Genomic DNA, 27,387 nt, shown 5'->3' on the forward strand with positions numbered 1-27,387 from the left:
TGTTTGGAATAGAATAAAGGCTAGCAACATACAAAAAGCCTAGAAAGGCAGGTTGGAGCTAGCCAATGAAAAGCTTTAAATACCCAACTAGGGAGGTTGTATTTGATCTTAAATGTAAGAGGAAAACAAAAGTTTTCTGGGCAAAAGAGCAATGAGGTCAGACCTGAGTTTTAAGAAATTTCATTTCATAGCTTTCTGAAAGATGGAAGGTAGAGAGGTGAGGCCAGATACAGAAACCTCAATCAGTAAGTTATTGAAAAATGTTTAGGAGAGAGGTGATAGGATGTGAAATGAAATACTGTGAGGTAAGAGAAGGGTAGATATGAGCAGTATGCTAAGGTGGTAATGTGGTAATGTGTGGATGACATTTGGGGTAACACATAAAGATAGAGATCAAGGGTTACTGAAAAGTGAAGGAATTCACGTGTCCCCTGAAGTTTGCTGAGTATACAGGTGAAAACTCCTAGAAAAGCAGGACGCACTTTGAGGACAAATTAGGTGAAGTTTGAGAGAGACAGAGAGAGAGAGAGAGAGAGAGAGAGAGAGAGAGACAGACAGACAGACAGACAGACAGACAGACAGACAGACAGAGACAGAGAAACAGAGACAGAGAGACAGAGAGACAGAGAGACAGAGAGACAAAGAGGGAGACACAGAGAGAGAGAGAGAGAGAGAGAGAGAGAGAGAGAGAGAGAGAGAAGGAGAGAAAGGACAGACAGCCACGAGAGCTGGTTTACTCTAGTCACATAGTATGAGGGAGGCCCATGGTCCTCCAATAGCTTAAAAGAGAGTGAGAGAAAGACATCCTTGTAAGGTAGAAGGAAGAGTCAAGAAGAAACAAGAAGGGGCAGCATTTCTTCTTAAAAACACTTCTATAGTGGGTAGAACAAAGGGTGGCACTTGGGGAGTAGTCTAGCACCTGGGCCAGGTATCCTCCAATGGCAAGCTACATATTGTTCTAAGGTGCATGACATCTAAGTTAAACCAGAAGCTGGGTGAAGGGCGAATGAGGAGGCAGCACAAATCTTACATTTAACAATGGAACAATGGGGGTCAATTTACATCTCAGGAGCAGAGAGCCTTCCGCACTTTAATAAAATTTAACAGCATAAAAGATTGTTTTTAATTATAAATTTCCTTTATTCATAATTCTCCACATCATTAAAATGGAAAAAAATTGACAACTGATTGGGGATGAGCAGAGAAAGGATTAAAGGTGATTCCAGGGTTGTGGCCCTAGGTGACCACAAGAATATTGGTGTTTTCAGAACAAGGAGGAAAGTTTGAAAAAGGAGAGGATTTGTGGAGATTTGGAGAGAGGAAAACTTTAAAAGTTTTGTTTAATGGTTGAGTTGGAGATAGCTACAGGACAACCAATTAAAAACTTTCAACTGGTGACATGGGTCTAGAGGAATAAAGAGAATAGGGGCTGAACACCATGATCTGGGTGTTGATGGTGGAACCCGGAGGAGCTAAGGAGATCAACCAAAGGCTCTGTAAAGGAAGCCCAAATCGAACCCAGAGGGTATCCACATTTGGGAAGTATCCAACAAATGATATTAAGAAAAGGACAAACAGCAAGGAGAAGCTATTCATCAATGCAGGGCAAGAGTAGCATGCGTTGTTGGATCTGGGGAAGTCCTTTCAGGGGCAGTTTGCTGGTCATTTAGGGATAAAGGATTCAAATAGATCAGTCCTTCAGAGTCTTCAGCCTCAGGGACCTAAAGGAAAAACAAGAGACTGAGTGACCAGGAGTATCACTCAAAGGAAGAGATAATGGGTCAGTTATTGAGACATGTGGGAAACCTACTGTCAGTGTATGAATGGGGGGAGGGGAGAGAGGAAGCTGAGAATGAGGAGGATACAGATGCCTGCCAGAGGATGAAAAAACTCACAGATGGGACAGTTAGGTGAATAGAACACTAGTCCTAGAGTCAGGAGGACCTGAGTTCAAATATGACCTCAGAAATTTGACACTATGTGACCTTGGACAAGTCACTCAACCCCATCACCCCATCAGAAAAAAAAAAGAAAGAAAGGAACTCACAGATGTCCTTGAGTGTCTGTACTTGGCCACTTGGACATCTGAGTTGGAGGGAAGTTCTATCAGTTTGGGGCTTCCTGGGATCACCTCTTCCCCAGGACAAACCCAGGAACCCTCCTTGCCACCTCCCTGAATCACTTACACTCTGTCTTTTCTTGGACAGCTCCAGATTTAGAAGAGAAAAAGATAAACAATGGACAATACAGGTACGGTGGAAGTCTATGAGGAGGAAAATAGGAAGCCGTTGAGGAGTTCTCTCACCCTGGGAATAACATTCATCATTCTCTCCCCAACATAAATATTATAGAAGATTCAAGATCACACCAAGATACCAGATCAAGGGGGCAAGTGAAGATGAGTTGAATCTCCCTACCTTCTGGAGGTCTCTCCATGTGACATCACCGAGGAGAGAAAAAGAAGGTCAAGGTCACCAATCTGTGATTTAGTGCTGGGAGGAAGCTTAAAAATAATTGACCTTGCTTTCACAACTAAAGAGACTGAAGTCCCAGTGCCTCCATACTTCTTAATCTCTCAGCTCTCTATGTATCCCCCGCCCCCTTTCCTCCCCAAACTCACCAGTCTGGGTGTGGTAATGACAAACAAAGGACAAGAAGAAGAGGAGGAAGAGGACAGATATGCAGCTAAGGGTAGTTATGAGAATGATTTTGATTTCTGTGATGGGAGGGAAGTCATGAGTCATCAGGCTCCATAGTCCTCTCACAAATGATACCCCCACTCATCTTGCCACCCAACACTTTGATATTTCAACCTCAGTGCTGAGTTCGGTCCCAGACCCCCTTCCCCATCTCGGGGAGCCCTACCTCTTCTAAGAAGACTTTAATTCTGCTCCTCTAGAAAATAAAATCGAAAAGTTAAGATCACATGAGAGAGGATTCTAAGAGCAAATACCCTCCCCCAGCCCAGAACAGCTCTCAGACATGGTTCCAATGGTCTTGGAATTAAGAGGAAATGCAGTGTCTTTTCTGACTCTTTTCCTGCCTCTGGTTGAGAGTCAAAGGATTACTGAGCATCATTGTCTGGTACTGCAGATTGATAGTTTAGGGAGAAGGACTAAGGCTAGTCCCTCTCTAGATGGTCTTTCAGGTGTCCAGCCCTCACCTTGTAATGTAAGTTCCACATAATCACTGGGCAGGGCCAAGACCAAGCTGTCTTTTTCAAGGTGATAGCAGCATCTATACTTTCCAGTATGTTGAATGCTCATATGGACCAAAAGGAATTCAGTTCCATTCTGAGTGAACTCACTGGTATCCACAGGGGTCTCTTCTCCCTCCTTGTACAGAGCAAACTTCACTCCTCAGAATGGTCCCTGACACAGAAGGGTCACATTTCCCCCCTGGAGTCACCATGGAGCTGGGCCAAGCTGAGAGAGAGGGCCTAGGAAGGGCGTCTGAAGGTAAAAGCATAGAGCCCAGAGCTTAAAAAGTCTTCTCTGGAAAAGAGAAAAATTAGCAAGTCTAGGATGGATTTCCCTTGCCCCTTTTGTCTCCCACAATCTCTCTGTGCCCTTCTCTTCTCGGATCTTAATTCTTACCTTAGGAAATCTAGATTTTGACACTGCTTAAGTTGACTTCCTACTTCAAACCTTAAACAGATTCTCAGATAAAAGTGAACCCATTGCTCTATCCCCCCACTCTGAGAACTCAGATTTAAATTATAAAGTCCTCATTGATGCTATCTTTGCTTGTCCTCTGAAAGATGGGAATGAGGTTCATAATGCCAGCCTGCCAGCATGGCTTGTAACTTCTCTCTCTCTCTGAGAGTAAAGAGTTTGCTCTGGCCTCCCTCCTAATTCAACATTGCCCATGGCTGCCCCTCCACCCATGGCCTCCTCCCTTGGCTGCCCATGATACTAACAAATAACTCACATTGACATCTCCAAAAGTGTCCTATGACCCCATCATCCCATGACCCTAGTATCAGCTCTGGTCCGCATCCTGGGGGGTCCCCAGTTCTCTCTCACTTGTCACCCAGATCTCCAGGGAGTCACTAGATTCAGACTTGATATTTGGGCTTGTCGTCTCATAGTAAAAGCAGCTATAGTTTCCTGAGTCCTCAACTTTCAAAGGCTTCAGGGAGAAATGAACTTGAGAAAATCCTAGATCCTGCTTTTTTAAGTGTTCCATAGTCTCAGTCTTCAGTAGAATGAACGTTACCAACCAGTCATATGACTGTGACTGCCTCTTACACCAGAGAGTCAACTTCTCCCCTGGTGCCACCACAGGACCTGGCACGGCTGAGAGAATTGGCCTAGGAAGAGATCCTGGGAGAGAGTGTGTGTGTGAAAAAGAAAAGAAGGTGGGAAAAGAGAGACAAAAGGGAATGAGAGAGAAGGACAGAATGGGGGGGTGGGTGAAGAGCAAGAGGAAGACTGAGTGAGTGGCTTGGTAAAGGAACAACAAGGTCAGAGTCGTCAGATAAAAGAATGTGTGTGGAGGGAGCAAGGTATGACTGTATGGATTAGGGGAAGAGCTTTGGATGTCAAACAGAAGTTTCTATATGATCATAGTGATGACAGGGAGCTGCAAGATTTCCTCAAGTGATATGGTCAAATGATTCTGGCAGCTGAGTAAACCAGTGAACACAGAGGGAGGTTTGGAAACACCCAATGCAAGAAAATACCTCAAAAAGAAATTCAGATGAGCTCCAAAGTCTTATCGATCTTCTCTCCTAAAGGAATAAGAACAGAGTTGGCTCCAAATCAACCCCTCACACCCAGATGATTCCCCACTGAAAAATTCCCACAAGCTAGGTTCAGTCACAGAGTGAGGGGTGGTAACTGGGTGTCAAGTTTCTTTCTAACCTACTTCACCCTGAATTAGAACTGTGGCAACATCTCTAAAATAAATCTTGGGTACTGCTCGAGTCTGGAGTTTCCCCAAAAGTCAATCCAAGGGACCCTTCTAAAAAAAGTATTCATTACAGCTTTCTGGGGGTGGGGATCTGTTTATTTCTCCCACTGCTAAGACTACAAGAGAAGTAAAAGATTCGAAGAACAATGGAAGGAAACATCAAATAGCTCCACAGCCCATCACTGGCATACTCTAAGCAGAAGGTTGTGTAAGACTCCTGAACACTGAGCTCATGTTCACCACAAACATACTCTGTGGGTTCCTGTACCACACCAGAGAAAGAATAAACATTCAGGAACATGGACTGTGCTCCATTTCCTTGAATCCAGGCTATCCCTGATCTCCCCTGTTTCCCTTCAATATAGCAGAGGACAGACAATGAAAGGACGTTGTTACTGATGAGAGCAACCAGGGAAGTCACAGGATCATCGATTTGGGATTGGTCATCAAAAGCAACTGCTACATTTTACAGTTGAGAAAACTGAGCATAGAGAAGGTGGATGACTCGACCAAGGCATCGAATGACTGAGGCAGGTTTGCACTCTAAGTATTCTTGACTTCTCCCCCACTTCCCCTCCCACTGCTTCTTGCTGCCTGGGAGAGACAGAACCTGAGCTGGGTTCTGGTGATGAGTAGAATTGGTGCAAACATAGCTGGCAAAGCAAGAACAGGAAACCACAGGAGAAAGGGAAAAAGGAAAGATGAGGAAATCAAGCAAGGAAAACCGGCTCATTGAGGAAGGAAAAGAGAACAATCTAGAGCTGTAAGGCAACTCTAAGATTATCTAGTCCAATCCCTTTATTCTACACATGAAGACATTGCCCCAAGGTCATACTAACAGTGAAAGGCAGAGGGAGACTTTGAACTCTAAAATCAGTGCTCTTCCTACTATATACACCACACCATCCGCCCCACCCCCATCCTCAGCAAATGCTGAGCAGGAGGATGGTTGTCGATAGTATTCTTATGTTAGGAAAAAGGACTCTTGCGTTAGGAAAAGGACTCAGTGGAAAGGTTTGCTATCCCCAGGAGCCAAGACCAGAGATTTAAAGGAAGGAGAAGTTTTCTTGGGTACATGTGAATTAAAGACAAGTAGTCTTTCTCACTGGGCTAGAAAAGGTGGAGAACATGGGGAGCCCAGCATCCACAGTGCTGGGTATTAAGAGGTAAGACAAAAGATCTGGTAGCAAGCTACAAAGCCCCAGGAGATCAGGGTTGGGGGTTAAATCAAAGGCAAAGCAGTTTCTTGGAAAGAATTCTTATGAAGAGCATCCAGTACTAATCCATAGACCCATCCCATAAGATGTTAAATTCATTTGCCCTCACATGTCACCAGGCACTGCAAGGGGTCACTTAGTTCCGATCATTAGGTTTCCTGCCCATGGGGACAGTGATAACTCCCTATATAGCAGTGACTTCCTTTCTTTTCTATTTTTTTTTTCATTTTATTTGTTTGTTTTTGCAAGGCAATGGATTAAATGACTTGCCTAAGGTCACACAGGTAGGTTATTATTAAATGTCTGAGGTTGGATTTGAACTCAGGTCCTCCTGTTTCCAGGACTGGTGCTGTAGCCACTGTGCCTCCTAACTGCCCATGTAGTGGCTTCCTTTCTCCCAAGGAACAGATCTGTCATGAAGAGAAATGTCATGCCCCCTGACATTTCTCTAGTCTCTGCCACCTTTAAGCTTCAGCAGCTGGAAGCCCTAGCATCAGTGGGAGTCAGAAAGGTGACATTGTTGGAGCTAGTGACCCCAACAATCAGTGAGTTCACAGAGGTGGGCCTAACCCAAGGGAGCATCTAATGGGACTATGTCTAGAAAAGGAGCCAACCTGGGCTCCTTCGGCTCTAGTTTCCCAGGCATATCCCAGAATGACTCCATCAATACCTTTGTCCTGCCATCTTGATGGTTCAGAGTTTGCTTTATGGCTGAGCTGGGATGTAGAGGGAAGGGTTCAGGGAAGAGTTACCATTGTCTGCCTTTGTCACTTGGATGAGACTTAGCCCTATAAGAGAAGGTCAGATTGGGGATGTTTGTCCCTCTAGCCCACAGATGGCCCTCCACACCTCTGTCACAAAACTCTTTCCTCATTAATTTACTATTGATCAGGAATGGAAGAGAGGGTCGGAGAGCTGGTTATATGATCTCTGCTCTATCCAGGACCCTTCTCACTGTGTCTCAGGGTCCCTCTTGATCTGAATGTCCTTTCCCCTGCTCTAGCCCAAGCCCCTACTTACCCAGGCAGTGTAGGGAAATGAGTGTGCAGAACATGCTGGGCCCTCATTTCAGTCAAGAGCTGCTAACTGAGAAAAGATGAGGAGGCAGGACAACTAGAGGCTGGACTCAGGATGTGATGGCAGGAACTGCTCTTTTCACCCCAAGGCCCAAGACTCACTATTTTCCCCCACTTTGAAACAGGTTAAATGGAGAACAGCTCTCATTGAACCCTCCTATTTCAGAAAGACCCAGGGTCTTAATCATTCAATAGCCAGGATGTCAACCTTCAAGCCAGGCCTAGCTCCCAATACCAAAGACTAGGACCAAAAGATTCAGGAGGACATAAGTCTTTGAAAGTCTCCCCTAGAGGTACCCCTTCAGTTTTTTTTAATTGACTTAAATTTTTGTATACTTCATTCTATCACTTTTTTTCTTTCTAAAAGTCCAATCTGACTACTGCTGCTCTCTGACATTTTTATGCCTGCCCCCAAGCTGCCAAGCCCCACAAGTCATGACTGAGTCTACCACAAGTCATAGGTGATCTCAGTTGGACCTCCGCCACTGCAGAACAATCCTTTTACTCTTTCCAATTCAATTATCTCCCACTTCTCCTATGCATCCATAACTGTTGCCGTGTTGTCTTCCCCAATTAGACCATGAGATCTTTGAGAACAGAAACTGTCTTTTTCCTTGCATCCCCAGTATACAGTAGGGGATTAATAATACTATTGCTTTCACTACCTGCCCACACACAAAGCCACAACCTTAGTTCTGACCATTATCATGGGTTATTGGGTTATTGCAATGACTTCTTAATGGGCTTCCCTGACTCTATAGTCTCTCCCCTTTCTGATCCATGCTCCAGAGTTACCGAAGTGAGATCCTTAAATCGAAGGTCAAACAATGTTAACACCCCGACTCAGGAAGCTTCCACAGCTCCCTAGTTCTGCAAGTATAAATTATAAATTCCTCTGTTTAGTATTTCAATTTTTTCACAGTATGAAGGACTGCTGTGGTTGTGTGGTTTCTAGGAGCACATGATGAAGAGTGGCAGATTTCAGTTTAATGTAAGGAAGACTTTCCTAACAAATAAGCATTTGAGTGGTAGTGAAGGCACCTCAAGTGGAGTTTGAGAGGGCATAGAGGGGATTTCTAAGGGGGACTAAAATGATATTAAATGATTCAGCAGGAAGGTTTCCCCCACCTATGTGAATTGTAGCCCATTCCTCACAGGGGAGGCATTTTCTCCCTCCCAGACCCTTCTAGAACAGAGACTTCAGTTCTTCCTTGGAAAGAAGACCATCATCCCCCCAAGTCATTGTATCCATACCTGAGAATCTACCTGAGACTGGTAGAGCTGGAAGTCTCCTTTGGCAGGCTGGCACTTTTGGTTCTCTAGACCTGGCATAGGCCAATCCCAAGAAGAACTGATGTTCGCCTTCCATTTGTTCAATGAGGTCTGGGTGCTCGGGCAAGGTCCCAAGAACCTGAGTTGCTAAAGCTACAAGGTGAGAGGGCATTCTCATTTAAGAGCTTTCCCAGGCTAGTAGAAAAAGGTGAATAATGTTTGAGAATAGATTCAGAGAGGGTCAGGAGCCCTTGTGGCTGAGGCAGCCTTCCTGGTAAGTACCTTGTACCCACACTCAGTAGATGCAGAAGCTTCATTCTCCACATCCTGCTAGCTCTAACATCAATCACTGGAGCTGCTAGTGCAGTTTTTGTGGGATGTAGGCATGTGATGCACTGCCCACTGGGTTCAGTGGGAAATAACCACATCAACCCCCACCACTCTTTACCACTGGCTCACCTCCTCATTACACGTTTCTTGCTCCCCAGGTTCAAAGGTTCAAATGAGGATGGTAGAGAATCTCCTCAAGAAAATTGCAGAAACTACTCACCCCAGCCCTATCCTGGAGCAAAATCAGGGAAATGACTTTTACCATGGGACAGATCTCCTCTTCGGTCTCCAGTTAGACACTTATGAACAAAACCACCCAATGCAATTCATTGACATACCATTAAATAGATAAATAATAGTTGATGTGTGTCAAATCTCAATGTGTACAAAGCATTTTAGATATGACATTTCATTCGCTTCTCACAAAATCTGCCAGGAGGCAGATTTATTACTCTTCCCATATTGTAGATGATGAAACTGAATCTGGAAGAGGTTAAGGACACACTATGGCCTACCTGTGTTCCACAGCTACTAAATGTGGGGTAAGATTTGAACTAGGGTCTGATTCTAGATCCATTATACTGTCTAGCTGCCTTTAATTAATCATGTCCTGTTGCCTCTAGAAACTTCCCTGGTTTCTCCCCCCTGGGAGAGGTTTATCTCAAATCAAGGCAGATCAGAAAGAGGAAGGTATAGGTAACATAAAGGACAGAGAATTGGACCTGGACTCAGGAAGACTCACATGCTAACGAGGTATATGACCCTGGGTAAGTCATTCCAACTCTGCTTGACTCAGTTTCCTCATCTGTAAAATGGAAATAAAAATACTGCCTAAGGATTAAATGTAATCCACTTAACACAATTCCTAACACACAGTAAGTGTAATATAAAGGTTAATTGTTATTATATTATGATGATGATTATTATATCCATAGAACCCCTGGAATTTTAATTTTATTACAAAGTTCATTCCATCACATTTGAGAGGAAATACTCAACTGTCTGTTCCTCACAATGAACATATATAGTAAAAAGAGAGGAAACCTATTTGTCTAAATCAGAGCAAAACAGTATGCTTAGATTTCCCTACCTGATCTCTCTGCTTCCAACCTGTGTGGGCAGGGAGAGAGATGGTATTATTAGCCCCCTACTTTATACTGGGGATGCAAAGGAAAAGTTGGAATTCTCTATCAGAGTCATGATAGACTTGGGTGTCTCTGCCTTTGTTGACAACCACTCCAGGCTGACTATCAATATATTTGAGCTTTCTGGGTTGACTCTTCAGAAATTTCTGTAGTAGTTCTGGGCTTGAAAGGAATTGCCTCTGGGTTCAGTTCTCCTACCTATAATAATACACACAGCTTATTCAACTGCATCATTTTGTTGGAGATCTGGGTCAGAAAGTCTTGGAACAGTTGGTGGACAGTCTCTTAGTCTTTCCTTAGGTCAGTGCCCATGAGTTTTCTCTATGTGCTCGTTAGAAAATCAAACTAACTCTTCAATGGGCAATAGGCAGTTGTGAATACACCTGAGGTGGCCCTCCATTCTCTGGGAAAAATGTGAAAATAGACAAGTGTATGGGTTAACTGACCACTTTTTGAGTTCCCTGAATGATGAAAGCAGTCTTACTCATGTCTTTCTCAAGTACAAGAGTGAAAGTTGCTGACTGCCTATCAGACAAACCAAGGTCTCTCACATCCATGGCATCATATGCTGGTCCACTTTGGGCCTTTGTTCAAAATTTAGCAATTAACACAGATCTATCTTTCCACTATTCTTCAGAATCATCACTTTGTGTGCCACATAAGGACTACTGGATTCTGGGATGATATCATTAGCCAGCATCTCTCAGGGATGTTTTCTGAGGTCCTCCATCACGTACAGAGGAATTCTTCTGGATCTTTTTCTGACAGGTCTGGAACCACTGAGCTAGATTCTGTGGGCTGCATATCCCATTTCACCATGAGAACATGCCTATCCTCTTGCTGAGTTCTAGTTTCATCATATCCTTCTACTCTTGTGATGCTAGGGAGTGCCCACCTTGGGATCCAATGCTAAGGATGAACAGCAGGAGATCCTTCCTACATTATCCTCTTATGAACCTCTGCATAGTCTGCACAGATGGTCAAAATGTGCCCCAGATTGTTACTTATAGGATCCTTCAAGCATTTTAAAACTGGAACGAGAAATAGTTCCAATCAATGCCGGTATTCCAGTGAGTGCTGGAAAGTCTAGACATACCAGAGTCAGAGTTTCTACTTTTCTGTTGACACCAACAACTTCAAGGGACAACTAGATGGTGCAGTGGATAGAGCATTGGTCCTAGAGGCAGGAGGACTTGAGTTCAAATTTGGCCTCAGATACTTGATATTTACTGTGTGACCTTGGGCAAGTTACTTAACCCCAATGCCCCACAAAAAGCAAATAACTAGATGAATGAATGAATGAATAAACAAACAAATAAATAAATGAATGAATAAATGAATAAGATAGATAGATAAGGTATCAACAACTTCCTTGTGAAATTTCAAGCTTACCTGGCTGTATTCCAGATATAGACGTACATTATCATGAAAAACCAGCATATCCAAATCATAATATCCAATCCCTATCATATGCTTTAAAGGCATTTTTCCTGAATATCTGTCATAAAAACAATGGAAAATTATTGGTAACATGAGATCCACTGTCCAAGACAGCAATGACAATGTTGTCAAGTTTCACTATTTACTATTTACTATTTTTACTATTACTATTTACTATTACCTCTGTACGAGACCTAATGAATTCAAATGACACAGGCCCATTGGAAATTGATGATGAAGACAATGGGACTGTTCTTGGGGCCCAGTCCGACCTCTTTCCCTGATTTCACTCCAACTTTCTGAAATTAGATCAGCAGACTTTTCTATGATCAAGACTCCCTTCTCTTTGCCAGTATATCCAACATGATTAGGGTAATCTAACTCCATAACTGTCAAAAGGACATCTTATGTTAGACTTTCATGCCCTCCTATTCCTTGGTCCTCTGCCTCTCCCAGGAGAATAGCATTGTGTACCCCCTCCATCTCTCACCTGATTGTCATAGGTTCTGGGACTGCCCCTCAGCATGGGTGATACTAGCTGTCCTATTTTTCTCTTATGATCCACATTGGAGAAATCCTGGAGCCTATTGAGGTCAAGCCTTCTGGGTGATATTGACCCATAAAGTTCAGCTTTATCTTGAACCAGTCATCACTGACAATGATTTCTGTGACTGCATCAATATGATGACATCAGCTGGCCAGGAATTGTCCCTGTAAGTGTAATTTTCCTACAATCTTAGGATACACATTCCATCTTTTTTAATCTCTGCATACGTTGTTCCATTGTGAGAAGGAACCCAAAAGACTTTTCTTTTCTTGTTGCAGAATATTAGAGACAAGTTATAATGATCATAAAGATGAATGAAGCAGGCTCAATGGGAAGCTTAGAACAAGCTCAAACACTGAAGATGCCAAGTTCATCCACTGCACCCCAAAGGTCTCTAGTTGTCTTGATTTCTGTCTTTTTTTAAAATTTTATTTATTTAAGGTAATGGGGTTAAGTGACTTGCCCAAGATCACACAGCTAGGCAATTATTAAGTGTCTGAGGATGGATTGGAACTCAGGTCCTCCAGACTCCAGGGCTGGTGTTCTATCCACTGAGTCCCCTAGACTGCCCCTGATTTTTGTCTTGACACTAGACTTCAATGACTCTAAAAGAGGTGGTGATGATGATGACTTTGTGCAACTCTGCCTCACTTTGATCTAATTCTCACTTCAGTCAAGGCATGAGCCCATGATGTCATTAGTCCTTTACATAAACAAAGAACAAAACAACACCCTCCAAAAGTAACCACTGAGCTAACGCTTGCAAACATACCTGCCAAATAATACCTAGCCTTATCTTTCTGTGAACATACACTGCCTTGGCAGTTGTCTGGGCTATCTGAAAGTCTCCTCACTTTGTCTGCCTCAGGGGTCTTTCCCTGTCCCAGGCACATTCTTGCCCATTGAAGTCAAATCTCCTAGTATTTTTCTTCTGAGACATCTGGTTCATGTCCAGAGAAAATACCAGTTTGGGTCTGGTTGGTTCTTGTCCTTTGCTATTGAAAAAGACCAATATGATTCCAAGACACAGTTTGGGTCTAGAGGTAGTCATATACAATGGCCTCCACTTTAGTGACGTCTAATTCTTGTGTCTAATTGTGCTAGTCAGCCTCTCTGCAGGAAGCGCCTCTGCCTTAGAGGACAGATAAGAATGAAATTCTAAATTAAACCGACCTCCTGCTAGTTCTTCAGGTAAATCTCCATGATCAAAACTCTCAGAGAGAATTGGGGAAAACTCCCTGAGGTTCTTTACCTGCTTTACTTTAATTACTTTATTTTTAATTTTAATTTACTTAATTTAATTTACTTTAAATTAGTAAATTAGTATAATTTACTTTAAAATATACTAAAATTAAATTAGTAATTTAATTAATCAAATTAATTTAAAGTGATTTACTTTAAATTAAAGTACGAATTTACTTTCAATTAGCAAATTTAAATTTACTTTAAATTAGTACAATTGTACTAAATGTAATTTGTACGATTAGTGGCCTTAAGTGTACATGCAACTAATCCTTTCATTTATAACCTGAAAATGTCATCTTTTGTTGAATTTTATTTATTTAAGGTAATGGGGTTAAGTGGCTTGCCCAAGGTCACACAGCTAGGCAATTATTAAGTATCTGGGGTCATATTTGAACTCAGGTCCTCCAGGGCTGGTGCTCTATCCACTGTACCACCTAGCTGTCCCCCCCCCCCCAAAATGTCATCATTTTAAAGATCTGGGGCTATTCCTGATATTAAAAGAACTATATGCTTTTCATTTGGCAAAGCAATACAACATCCAAAAATTATTTTGGCTTCTATCTTTGTCCAGAGTAACAAAAAAATTAGCACAGTTAATAAATGTAGAGTATTGAAATAACAAGGATCTACCAGATTAACAAATGATGCTTAAACAACATAATTACACACAAAATACATGAATTCAAAAGTGATCTATAGAGTCAAGAAGGTGGAGATGAGCAGGGAATACATTCTGAGTATAAGAGACTATGAGATGAAAAGACATGGAGACAAGAGAGATTGCTGGGTCCCTGACATTCCAGAAAGTTGCTCAGTTTGCCTGGCTCAGACTATAAGAAGGGGCGTGAATGCTATGTCCCTGGAGAAGTCAAACAGAACAAGATGCTGAAAGATTACAAAAGTCGTATTCTGCCATTTTGGAGGAAGGAGTTGGAACAAGTCTCCATCCTGAGGCATGCAGCATAACCAGAAGCAGCCTTTCGTTCCCTGGGTTCAAATTCTAACCTTTCTAATGAATACTTATGTGACCTTGGCCATGGGTGAGTCCTTCCCAGAACCTCCATATTGGGGAAAACCCCCAGACTAACTATCCATCATTCTTCAGTCTCAATTACCATGTCCCAGCCTGGGTAACTCCTATCCTTCCAACTCCCCTTTTGTATGTTTTCTTTCTCCACTAAAAGGTAAGTTTTTTTGAAAGAAGGAACTGATTTGGGGGTCTTATATTTTTATCCCCAGTGTTTCCCATATGATAAATACTCATTGACTAAAAAGTTGAAAGACATATCCAAGGTCTTAAAGTCAATATATGACAGGAATGGGACTTGAACCCAGTTCTTCCTAAATTCAAGAATGCCTCTCTATCACTAGATCATACTTATATTTTTTTCCTAGTAAAATTTATTCTATTGAATTTGATCTAGGATTCTGGACTACACACACACACACACACACACACACACACACACACACACACACACACAAACAAATATCTTATATCTGTCATCCAGCACATTGACTATCCTCACTTCCAGTTTTGTCATCAATAATTCAAAATTGTTATAAAGACAAGTAGATTCCTAGGGCATGCCTCTGGAGATATTCTAAACAGACAAAGAAGCAGAAATGATCACTATTTGAGTACAATTATTCAATTGCTTCCATTTGAATTGTCTCCTTTTTAGCATCTTATCCCTCATCTTCTCCTTAATAAGAACTGTATGAGTGGCCTTGGGCAAGCCACTTAACCCACTGCCTAGCAAAAACCTTAAAAAAAATAAGACTTGCATGAGAACACCTCACATGATATATAAAAATACAAATTTTTGATATATTTAACATTTCCCTGACCTGCCAACTATAGCATCCATGATGACATTGAAAGAAAAAAGAGGTTCATGTTCAATTTTGCAATGCCAGCTCTCTACAGTGACTTAGTGGATTTCTGGAGGGGGGGGATGGAGAGGAATGTTCACAAACAAAATCTTTTAAAATGCTTTCTAGAAGCTTTTCAGGAAGGAGATTCCAATCATTTGCAAATTCATTCTCTATTCTTTTTAGATAATCCTATGGTACCTCTGAAAACCAACCACCATTTTTTTCCAAATGAAATAACATTCCTTTGGGTCAGGTGCTTTGAAAGTGGGTAAAAAAATAAGCAAGTGTATGCAGATGTTCACTCACTACCTTTGGAATCAGATTGGCTAAAACACCCTCTTTGTTATGATTAATCAATAAGCATCTATGAAGGGACTGTGATAGATAATTCAAATGAACCCAAGGAGCTTTATATTGAGCAAGATAACAATATGCACACTTAGAAACAAGCAAACACATACACATATGCAAGATAACATCGTGGGGACTGTCTTATCATCTTGTTGAGAGATAGTTATCAGAAAAACCTCATGAAGGGATTTTTTAAAGTCATGTTTCTTTGATGGATGCAGTATATTCTGAGCTTTAACCTTCTTACCACTGTGGTTATAGAAGTCTTCATCCTCTGTTACTTACCCATATTGCCCTGTTCTATTCACAGCTGCTAAGAATCTGAATTGGTTGGTGAATGCCCTTAGAATTCAAATTTTTCACTTTAGAAATGCCAGTTAGGTAATACAGTATTCAACTTAGAGAGAGGTATTTATACGACAAACTTTGCCATGTTATTTCACCATTCTTATCCCACCACTGTCAGAGTGGAACGATGATGAGCCAATCATGGAATTACCCTTAAGAGACAAAGTAAGGTCAATTTTGAGATATGATGGGGCATAGTGGATAGGGAGTCTTGAAACTAGGAAGAGCAGGATTTACATTCTACCTGTGCTATATCCTGGCCAGGTGACCCTGAACAAATCATGTCATCTCTCAGTGACTAGGTAACTCTCTTAAACCCATAAGGAGAGACAGTGGTCAGGGTACATGAGTTACAATTTGGGGAGCAGTAGTTCCAGGGCCTCCTGGAATTTAAAGTAGCCTTATCACATGGGGGAACACACACTGTCCACACAAGTACAATTTGAGTCCTGAGGGCTCTTGCAGTCTTGCTAGGATTCTGTCATTGCTCTATTTTGTCCAAAAATCTAAAGCCTTGGAACAATAGTTTTAAAACCAGCTACTCACTTTTAATTCACTTTCTTTTACACAATCTCTCAACATAAGTAGAATCAACAATAAATGACTTCAACTCTTCAATATCTTATCCAAAACATTCCAATTTTATTGCTCTTTTCTAGAGTACTTATAATGAATCGCCATAAGTGGATAGAAATCATCCATTCTGACAAGTCGGGGTTGGGGGACAGGGGGAAGATTGTCACGGTCATGTCATTACTTCCATTTTCCCTTTCTTTCTTACTTCTCACCCCCAAGAATCTAGGTCCTGACTTCATCACTCTTCTGAAATAGCTCTCTCCAAACTTACCAGTGCTCTAATAGTTAAATTCATTGACTTTTTCCTCAATCCTCGTCTTTCTCAATCTTATAGCATTTCACACTGTTGACCCGCCTTTTCTCCTGGACATTCACTTCTCTCTCAGTTTGTGTGATACTTCTCTCTTAAACAGATAGGCAGAAGAAGTCCTATTCCTCTATGTAATAAAAAAAAAGTCTTTCCCAGAAGAATAAATGAGCCAAACACTGAGAAAAACTGACCTTTGGGTCTCATTCATAACCATAACTAGTACTTCTATAGTTTTTGAAGTGATTTAACTTTTACAAAGCACTTGAAATATATTCACTCACTTGAGCCTCACAATTAGTACCTTAAGGTGGGTACTATAATTACCCTCCTTTTGTATATGAGGAAACTGAGACCTAGAGGCTAAGCAACTTGCTCAATGATTCAATCAGCAAGTATCTGAGGAAGGACTCAAGTCAAATCTTCCTGAATTCCCAGGCTCTATCCAATGAGCCACCTAGCTGCCTGGGCATATCAGTTAAACACTCAAGGTCTGCTTCCTTATCTTTAAGATGAGGAAACCAGTGCTCCAATGCTTAAACCCAGTCGTCTTTTCTCCATCCTCCTTTTTTCTCAACCTTACAGTATTTAACACTGTACACCTCCCTTTTCTCCAGACATCCACTTCTTTTTCTGTTTTTGTGATGAGTAGAACTATTCATCAGCCTCCTATGCATTCATTATCCAAGGGATGACCCTAAATTTGTTCCTTTTAACCAAATGATCTTTCATATCCCCTCCAGTTTGGTATCTAAAATATTATAACAATAAAATTCCATAATATTAAGTATCAGAGTCAAGACTTGGACTCAGGTCCTCTGACTTAAATTCCAGTGTACTCTTCCATATTCTCTGAAGACAGAGTTTGGACAGGGAATAATTTATTTGGGATCAATCTGGAGCAATGAATTTAGACCATGAGCCAGGATCTCATTGCCATCTCCCCAACTTCACTCCAATTTATGTCTCCAAGTGTTGGCAAGGAAGAGATTATTATAGGATTTGGAGGTTTTTATCTTCAGGACACTGCCTGAGTGACCTTGTTTTGTCTCTCACAGCCTTAGTTCCCTCATATGTAAAATGGGTCTAATAATGTCTATTACCCAGAAATACTTTTGAAAAGGAAATAGTTTTCCCCATATAAGTTATCATTGCATATGTGTCATATTTTAATCACTAGAAGGGGACCCACTGCTATTGGGCAAATGGGACTTAGACATTTCAGGTTAAGAATGTGATGCAAAAAAAAGTGAAAAGTGTGATGCTAGGGATGTCACTTTTGAAAATAACAAGAATTTTCTCAGAAAGTTCTCTCCCAAAATTTGGAACTGCCCCCAAAGGGCAACAAAAACGAGCATACCCTTTGATCCAACAATACCACTACTGGGTCTATACCCTGAGGAGATGATGGAAAAGGGTAAAAATATCGCTTGTACAAAAATATTCATAGCAGCCCTGTTTGTGGTGGCAAAGAATTGGAAATCAAATAAATGTCCTTCAATTGGGGAATGGCTTAGCAACTGTGGTCTATGTATGTCATGGAACACTATTGTTCTATCAGAAACCAGGAGGGACAGGATTACAGGGAAGCCTTGAGGGATTTGCATGAACTGATGCTGAGTGAGATGAGCAGAACCAGAAAAACACTGTACACCCTAACAGCAACATGGGGGTGATGTTCAGATCAGGGACAATTTGGGGCTGTCTGCAATGGAGAATACCATCTGTATCCAGATAAATAGCCATGGAGTTTGAACAAAGTTCAAGGACTATTTCCTTTAATTTAAAAAAAAGATCTTATTGTCTGATCTTGTTATCTCTTATACTTTTTGTTTCTTCCTTAAAGATATGATTTCTCTCTCATCATACTCAATTTGGATCAATGTACAACATGGAAACAAAGTAAAGATTGACAGATTGCTTTCCATGGGGGTAGGAGGAGGGAAGCAAGTTTGGGGGAAAATTGTAAAACTCAAATAAAATCTTTAACAAAAAATAATAAATAAATAAATGAATGAATGAATGAATGAATGAACTGAAAAAAAAAAGGAATTTCTCTCCCCTTTCTCTTCATTTAGACCCAGGACTTATCTAGTCTGAAAAAAAGAGGAACTATGGAAGACAAGATGGGGTCCAGACTTCCCTTGGGCAGTCCAATCTCAGAAGGTAGGGATGAGAGTAGTGGGGAAGAGAAGGGGCAGAGCCAGGTGTCACTTGTCAGTGACCTGCTGCCTCTTCCTCTATCCTCCTCCCCATATATTGTTGTGGATGCTGTTGTTTAGTTGTTTTCAGTTATTTCTAAGTCTTCATGATCCCATCTGACATTTACTTGGCAGGGATACTAGAACAATTTGATGTTTCCTTCTCCATTTTTAAAATGAGGAAACTGAGGCAAACATGGTTAAGTCATTTGCCCATAGTCACATGGCTAATAAGTAAATGAGACCAGATTTGAATTCAAAAAGATCTGTCATATTGACTTCAGATCCAGAACTCTTATCTGTTGCGACATCTGACTTGTTCCCCTATGCCTATGCTGTAATTTTATAACAGGAAATTGTGATTATGTCATTACCATGACCTTTCTTTTCTTCCCTAATCCTAATGATGTGTTGTTCTTCAGTCTAGGAGAAAACCATGACATCAAGTAAGTCATAGCGTGACATGTATATGATTTAAAGTGAGGGGAAGCCGTACAAAGAAAGCACTCTCCCACAGCCATATGAACCTGGTGGGCAAAGAGAATAGGAACAGGACAACTGGTATTGGGCTGGGTAGAAGGGGAGACCTTGGTCTTTAGATGTGGGTCTCTCCTGTACACTGAGGCACCTCAGTGCTGCTGTATTAATGGGCTCCTGCAGGTCAGCACCCTCCTGAGTCCAGGGGATGAAGTTCCATGTAGGCAGATTACCAATCAAGGTTGGAAGTCAGAACTGTCCCAGGGTGGGGTTGCCTACTACCGAAGGCCTTTAAGCTCACAGTGGAAGATCCTTGTCAAGTGGTAGAGGGGCTCCTTGCTTCTCAAAAGTTCATACCTTCTTATAGACTAACAGTACTCCATAACATTGATATTATAACTTGTTCAGCCATTCCTCAATCGATTCACTTACGCTTTTGAAAGAAAAATAAATTAAACAAAAGTTCTATTAACCTTAACACCTCCACCTCCCCTCCCACACAGACATAGATTAAACACACACACACACACACACACACACACACACACACACAGATACACACATACTTCTGCTGCCAAGCTACCTTGACCTACATACCAAACTTCTGTGAAATCATTTTCACTTCCTTCCTCATCACCAACTCAAGCCTCTGATCCTCTTTCAGAGGTCTGGTTTTAGAGGGAAGGGTTTTTGGTGTTCCTTTCTCGCTAAAACCACTCTGTTCAAAACTACAAACAATCTTCTCACTGATTGATGTAACAATGTCTCACTTTTTAAAAGAACCATAGATCATAAAAGTCAGAAGAGATCTTAGAAATAAAGTCTAATTCTCTCTTTTTTTTCAGATTGGGAAACCAGGACCCAAAAGAAGAGATTTGCCCAAGGTCCAAAGAAGAGTCCATATTCTTACCAGTGTCTCCTAAACCATGCTATAGCATTCCTCTTACAAAGCCATCAAGGGCATCTAGATGGCACAGTGGATAGAGCACCAGTCCTGGAGTCAGGAGGACCTGAGTCCAAATTCAGACTCAAATATTTAATAATTACTTAGCTATGTGACCTTGGGCAAGTCACTTAATCTTACTGCCTTGCAAAAAAAGGGCGCATATCCTCCAGAAAGGTCCCTTTCCCCTGTTTTTTGCCTTTAAGGATGATAGAGGATGGCAGGTCACCTCCCATCTCCCATGGTGAGCACATGGCAAGCTTGTCATCAAAGCAATCAACCATGAGGAGGAGCTGTATATAGCAGGTTGGCCACCTCTCATTCCAAGTTGGGGAGCGCAATGAAGATAAGGGAGGGAATGTGACATTCCCATTGAAAGGCTTTATTCGGGGAGGTTGAAGATTTAATGGAAGATGTCTCAAGGAAAGAAGAAGAATGAAGAACGGGCTGAAGGGAAAGGAGGATGAAATTTTAAGATTCACCTCACTTATTTTAAAAGTGGAGGAAGTGGGCTGCCTCGGGTCACAGTAATGAGGCAAAACTATCAGATTTTCTCCTCAAGTGAATGTCTGAGAAGAAAATAAAGGGGCATCTAAATCATGTGGGCATGTGAAAGGTCAATCACACCCACCATATCCTGTGTATGACCCCAGGCCCTCCATCATCCAGCTGGAGGATGAGGAGACAGAAAAGGAACACCCTGAGGGGGGTCCGGAAACCCTCCACTATCAAAGCCAAGGCAGGAGGGGTAGGAGCCACATTATCTGAGCATTAAGAACCAATCAAGGAGGATCAGACCAATCTCTACCATCTACCAACCTCCATTTTAGGTTTTCCCTCAGCCTGCTATTTAACTAATTATTCTAAATTCTGTGGTGAGATTTCTCAGCTTAAGAAAAATATTTTGAGAACCAAATTTTAATAAAATTGGTTTCCTTTGTCATTCTATATTATGTAGTATATTTAAAACAATCTGAGGAAGGATTTCCTAAGTTTCACCAAACTATCAGAAGGGTCCAAAAAATGGAAAATGTTCTAGGATGTTGCTCTATGGTAATCTAGCCAATAAATATAAAATATGTTGAAATATACCTAATGAAGAAATATATAATTGACTCGGAGACCCCTCTTCTGTTCACATATTATTTAATAAACTCCTTTCCTCAAAGTAAATATTCCTCAAAAAAAGTCTTATCTCACTAGATTAAATCCCATAAGCTCCTATATTAAGCATTAAAGTTAGTGAACATAAAACTCATTAATAATTGAATAAATAAGACAATAAAAAAATAAAAAGTATTCTATGTTTTCTATGTAGGAATGTTCAAATTAACCAAAGCTGTTCTATAAATGTGGGTAACTTGTCATCACTTGAGAACACAGATGCATACTGCTTTGTTTATTCAGATAATGATTCAAGAATCTGAAAGAAATCTCTCCAGAAGATAAGATTTTGCAATAGTTCTGCTAAGAAAATAGTTCTCTATCTTCTTCCTATCTTCTCTAGGAATGGCAGGAAAAAAAAATTCTGTCAGGTCATTATTCTTGATATTCATTTTCCAGGCAGCAAGTAACTAGAATATTGAACATGTAATCAGGAAGATGCAAGATCAAATCCAGTCCAAGAGACTTGCTAGCCATGTGACCTTGGATAAGTCAATTAACTTCTGTGTGCCTCAGTTTCTTTAACTGAAAAAATGTAACTACTGAAAAGCACCTTACTCCCAGGGCTGTTGTAAGCATCAAATGAGATGATAGTTGTAACACACTTAGCACAGTACCTAAAATTGTTTATTTCTTTCATTCCTTTCTTCTTTTTCAGTCTAATTCCTCCTAAAATTTTCTTTATTTTTATATTCAATACAAGTTTACAATTAAAACAAGAAAGATATGTATTGTCTTTTATTTTTTCCAATTTCATACAAAGATAGTCTTCAGTATTTATCTTTTTCACATTTTTCTATCACTTCCCTTCCCACTCCCCTCCCTATGCAGCAAGTAAACTGATATGCTGTATATGTTTTACATGTTTACATATTAATCATGTTGTGAAAGAAGAATTAGAACTAAAGTGGGGAATCAACCATGAGAAAAAGAAAAGGGAAACATAAAACAAGTTTTAAAAATGTGAACATAGTATGTTTTAGTCTATATTCAGACTCCACAGTTTTTCTCTGGATGTGGATGCCATTTCCATCACATATCTGTTAGTGTTGCCATTGATCACTGAACCATTGAGAGGAATTAAGTCCATTATTAGTTGACCATCACACATTGTTGCTGTTACAATGAACAATGTTCCCCTAGTTCTGCTCTCATTATTAGTTCATGCAAATCTTTGCAGAATTTTTTGAAGTCCACCCACTAATGACAGTCTATAGAACAATAGTATTACCTCACATTCATATGCCACAAATTTGCTCAGCCGTTGCCCAATTAATAAGAATCCCAAGAAAGACATTTCTTAACGCTGTTTATCTATCTCATTCTTTCATAGCTGAACATTGAACTCACCCTGCTGCCTCCAACCTCTAGAAGAACAGTGACAGTTATCATTGTGGTTCATGAAAATAGTGTCTTTATTGTTGTTCATTAACTTCAGTCAAATCCAACTCCCCATGATCTCATTTAAGGTTTTCTTATCAAAGAATCTGAAGTGATTTGCTTTTTATTTCTCCATCTTAGTTAATAGATGAGGAAACTGAGGCAAACAGGGTTAAATGACTTGCCTGGGGTCCCATAACTAGTAAATGTCTGAGGTCAGATTTAAACTCAGGAAGATTAGAATTCTTGACTCCAAACCCGGAGTTCGATCCACTTCCCCACCTAACTGCCCCAAGAATAGTTTCCAAGCCTCTGTAGCAGAGGTGTTTAAAGCATGGTTTGAAATTGTATTTACTTTGCAAGTATTTTATATACACTGATGATTTTATATTGTTTCTCCCAAACTAGGCTAGTGCTGGTACAGGGCGATGGATTACTGAGGGTGTTTTAAGTGATTCTTTTTTTTTAGGTTTTTTTTTGCAAGGTAATGGGGTTAAGTGGCTTGCCCAAGGCCACACAGCTAGGTAATTATTAAGTGTCTGAGGCTGGATTTGGACTCAGATGCTCCTGACTCCAGGGCCGGTGCTCTATCCACTGTACCACCTAGCCACCCCTGTTTTAAGTTGATTCTGAAGTGATTATTTCAGCTAAGAGCTGGTGATGAACCCCAAGAGTCCGGGGGTTGGGGGAAAGAGTGTAAGTTGAGGAAGAACTAAGGGTTATCAATAGGAATGACTTCAAATCTCTAAGTACTATGATATTTGGGGATGGTCTGTGTTAAAGGGAATGGATACTGAGATTTAAAAAAAATTCCTTTTCAGAGACGATTATACCTATATAGATTGAGTGCAAGAACTAACTCATTCTCCTCAGGAATGTTAGTAAAAATTACAAAAGCAAGGAATTTTTTTGAATGGGGAAAACAGGCAGATTTGACCACTGCTCCAATTAAAAAAGGTCCAAATCTACAATTTTGTTGTTTTAAAGGGGAACAAATCAAGCATAAGTTACAATTATCTGGGGCACTTAGGTGTTACTGAAGTGGATAGGATGCTGAACTCAGATTTAGATTTATCTTACTGAGTTCAAATCTGGCTTCTGATATTTGTTAGCTGCGTGACCATGGACAAGCCTCAACCCTCAATTTCCTCATCTGTAAAATGAGCAGGAAAAGAAAATGGCTAACCATGCCAGTATCTTTGCCAAGAAAACCCCAAATGGGGTCAAAGACAAGACTAAAATGACCAACCAACCAACCAATCACAAAAGAAAACTGTCAAGAATGTAACATTTAGCAGTTTGAAAATGTAAATATAGAAATCTGAGTCTAGATTTTACATAGTAAAGCACCATGTTTCATTAGAATACTCAAAATACACCAGTCCTGGAGTAAGGAGGACCTGAGTTCAAATCCAGCCTCAGACACAGAATAACTGTGTGACCTTGGACAAGTCACCAAACCCCACTTGCCTTGCCAAAAAAAAAAAGAATCCTCAAGACATTACAAGAATGGACTTTAGAGGAGATGAAGCCAAGAAGGCCAAGAAAAGCCAGGAAATTGCCTGAATTCTCCCCATTTCCCTGAGAAACAATGTTAAATCAAACCTCTAAAAGAAATTAGGACTGACAGAATGCACAAGGAGATGGAATAAAACAATTTTCCAGTCCAAGAGAACTTGGAGGAACTTTGGGAAAGATCTGTTTCCCTTGTATAAAATAGGAAGAGAACCCAGAGGGGCAGTGTCGAGGTAAGGCAGAGGGAGGCTCTCAGCCACAGCACAGAGCAGTAATCAAGACCTGAGGTTCTAGCACAAAAGATCACTGTCACAGCAGACCCATTGGGAGGCCTCCAGTCCCAAGGTAGCAGGTAGATTGCTAGTTGCAGAACCCAAGCAACAAGAGGAACAACTAGGCTGGACCATCCACCACACTGGGCAAGCCACCAGCCCCAGAGGATCTGGGGCAGAAAACTGACGGCCATACCCTTGACCCACAGTGCAAGTAGCTTAGGACAGTACCCTCTGTGTCCCAAGAAAAGAGCTCAACTTTTTAAAATGAGTGAAAAGCAGAAAAGAGAGTCGACAGGTAAGATCCAAACCCACATTCAGAAGAGGACATTATCAAAATGCCGACATGCAAAACCTCAAATGGAGAATATGTATTGGCCTCAAGCTCAAAAGGTCTTCTTGAAAGAGCACATAAAGGATTTCAAAAATCAAATAAGAGGGATAGAAGAAAAGCTGGGAGAAAAAAATAAGAGATATGTAAGAATGTATCAACAGCTTGCAAAAAGAAGCACAAAGGCTGACTGAAGAAAAGTTCCTTAAAAATACAAATTGCTAAATGGGAAAAAAAAATACACTGAAGAAAACAACTCATTAAAACATAAAATTAGTCAAATGGAATTTTCATTAAGAATTAGAATTGGGCATGTAGAAGCTAATGATTCTATGAGACATCAAGAATCAATCAAACAAAATCAAAATAATGGGGAAAAAGAGACGAAAATGTAATATCTCTCATTGGGAAAAACAACTGAGTTGGAAAATAGATCCAGAAGAGAGAATGTAATAATTATTGCACTCCCTGACAGTCAGAATCAAAAAAGAGCCTGGAAAGCATTTTTCTAGAAATTATCATGGAAAAATTGCCCTGATAGACTAGAAAAAGAAGATAAAATTGAAAAATTCATTATCTCCTGTAAGAGATCCCAAAATGAAAACTCCATGGAATATTGTGATCAAATTCCAGAATTATCAGGTCAAGGAGAAAATACTGCAAGCAGCCAAAAAGAAACAATTCAAATATCAAGGAGCCATAGTCAGGAATATACAGGACTTGGAGGGTTTAAAATATGATATTCTGGAAAGCAAAGGAGCTTGGATTACAACAAAGAATCAATGACTGCAAAACTGAGCAAAATCTTTTGGAAGAAAAGTTAGACATTCAATAAAATAAGAGACTTTCAAACTTTCCTGGATGAAAAGACCAAAGCTGGAAAAAAAAATAGATCTTCAAATATAAGACTCAAGAGAAACATAAAAAGGTAAACAGGAAAGAAAAAATATTTTTCAATAAGGTTAAAGTGATAACATTCCTACACAGGAAGGTGATACTTTCAACTCTTGAGAACTGTGTTATTGGGGCAGTTAGAAGGGGTATAAATACAAAGTGTATAAGTTGGCTTTGATGAGATCATTTAAAAAATTAAGAGGTGAAAAAAGGATTATACTAGGAGAAGAGGAAAGGGGGGGCAAAGGGAGCAAATTACTATAGAGGGAAAAGAGGTCATGGGGTGAGCATTCTTTGAATCTTACTCTTGTAGGATTTGATTCAAAGAGGGAATAATATATGTACTCAGTTAGATACAGAAACTTATTTTATTCTATAGGGAAGTAAGAGGGGGAAAGAGAAAGAAAAAAGAAGGAGGGTCTGATAAAAGGGAGGGCAGAGTGAGGTATATGGTGGTCAGTAGCAAAACTCTGGGAAGGAGGGAAAGAATAAAAGAAGAGAAAAATGTAAAAACAGGCATTAGATGAAGGTGTGAATGAGATGAATCCTACCATAAATTGGAAGTGACTTAAATGAAGTGGATTAAAAATCAGAATCCTACAATATGTTGTTTACAAGAAACACATTTGAAGCACAGAGATATACACACAGTAAAAGCAAAAGACTGGAGTAAAATATATTTATGCTTCAGTTGAAGCAAATAAGCAGGGATAGCAATCCTGATCATAGATTAAAAGTAACCATAAATCAAATTAAAAGAAATAAGGAAGAAATCTCCATCTAGCCAAAGGTACCATAGATAATGAAATAATAGCAATACTAAACTATAGCAAATACTAAAAATATGCACCAAGTGTTATAGCATACAGATTCTTGTGGGAGAAATTAAATAAGCTACAGGAAGAACGAGATAACAAAACTATATATACTAGTGTGAAATCTTAACATCCCCCTCTAGGAACTAGATAAATATAACCCCAAAATTAACAAAAAAAGAAGTTAAGAAGGCAATAGAATTTCAGAAAAGTTAGAAAACATAGACCTAGAGAGAAAACTGAATGGGGATAGTAAGGAATAAATAATGTAGACCATGCATTAGGGCATAAAAACCTACAATCAATGCAAAAAAAAAAAAAGGCAGAAATATTAAAAACATCCTCTTCAGATCATGATGCATGTTAAAAAGGGACATGGAAAGATAGATTAAAAATTAATTGTAATAATATAATCCTAAAGAATGAGTGGGTCAAACAACAAATTAAAGAAACAATAACTTATCTCACCAAAAGTGAGTGATAATAATGAGACAACATACCAAAACTTATGGGATGCAGCCAAAGCAGGACATAGGGGAAATTTTATATCTCTAAATTCCCAGATGAATAAAATAAAGAAAGAACACATCAATGTTTTGGTATTTAAATAAAAAGTTAGAAAAGGAACAAATTAAAAATTCCCAATAAAATACAAAATAGAAATTCTGAAAATCAAGGGAGATATTAATAAAATTGAAAGTAAGAAAACTATTGAACTAATAAATGAACTAAGAGCTGGTTTTTGTCCA

General features: G+C 40.1%; 1 protein-coding gene across 1 annotated transcript; it reads right to left on the reverse strand.

Moving 5' to 3' along the window:
- Positions 1-932: 932 nt before the first annotated feature.
- Positions 933-10,773, reverse strand: LOC141509834 (uncharacterized). The gene is given in 7 exon segments (XM_074219655.1): positions 933-1,721; positions 2,418-3,401; positions 3,403-3,452; positions 3,987-4,557; positions 5,183-5,373; positions 8,462-8,632; positions 10,692-10,773. Coding segments are annotated over 6 exon segments (1,392 nt in total). The 3' UTR covers positions 933-1,721; positions 2,418-3,074.
- Positions 10,774-27,387: the final 16,614 nt, after the last annotated feature.

This window comes from Macrotis lagotis, chromosome 1, assembly GCF_037893015.1.
Source record: "Macrotis lagotis isolate mMagLag1 chromosome 1, bilby.v1.9.chrom.fasta, whole genome shotgun sequence".
Lineage (NCBI taxonomy): Eukaryota > Metazoa > Chordata > Mammalia > Peramelemorphia > Peramelidae > Macrotis > Macrotis lagotis.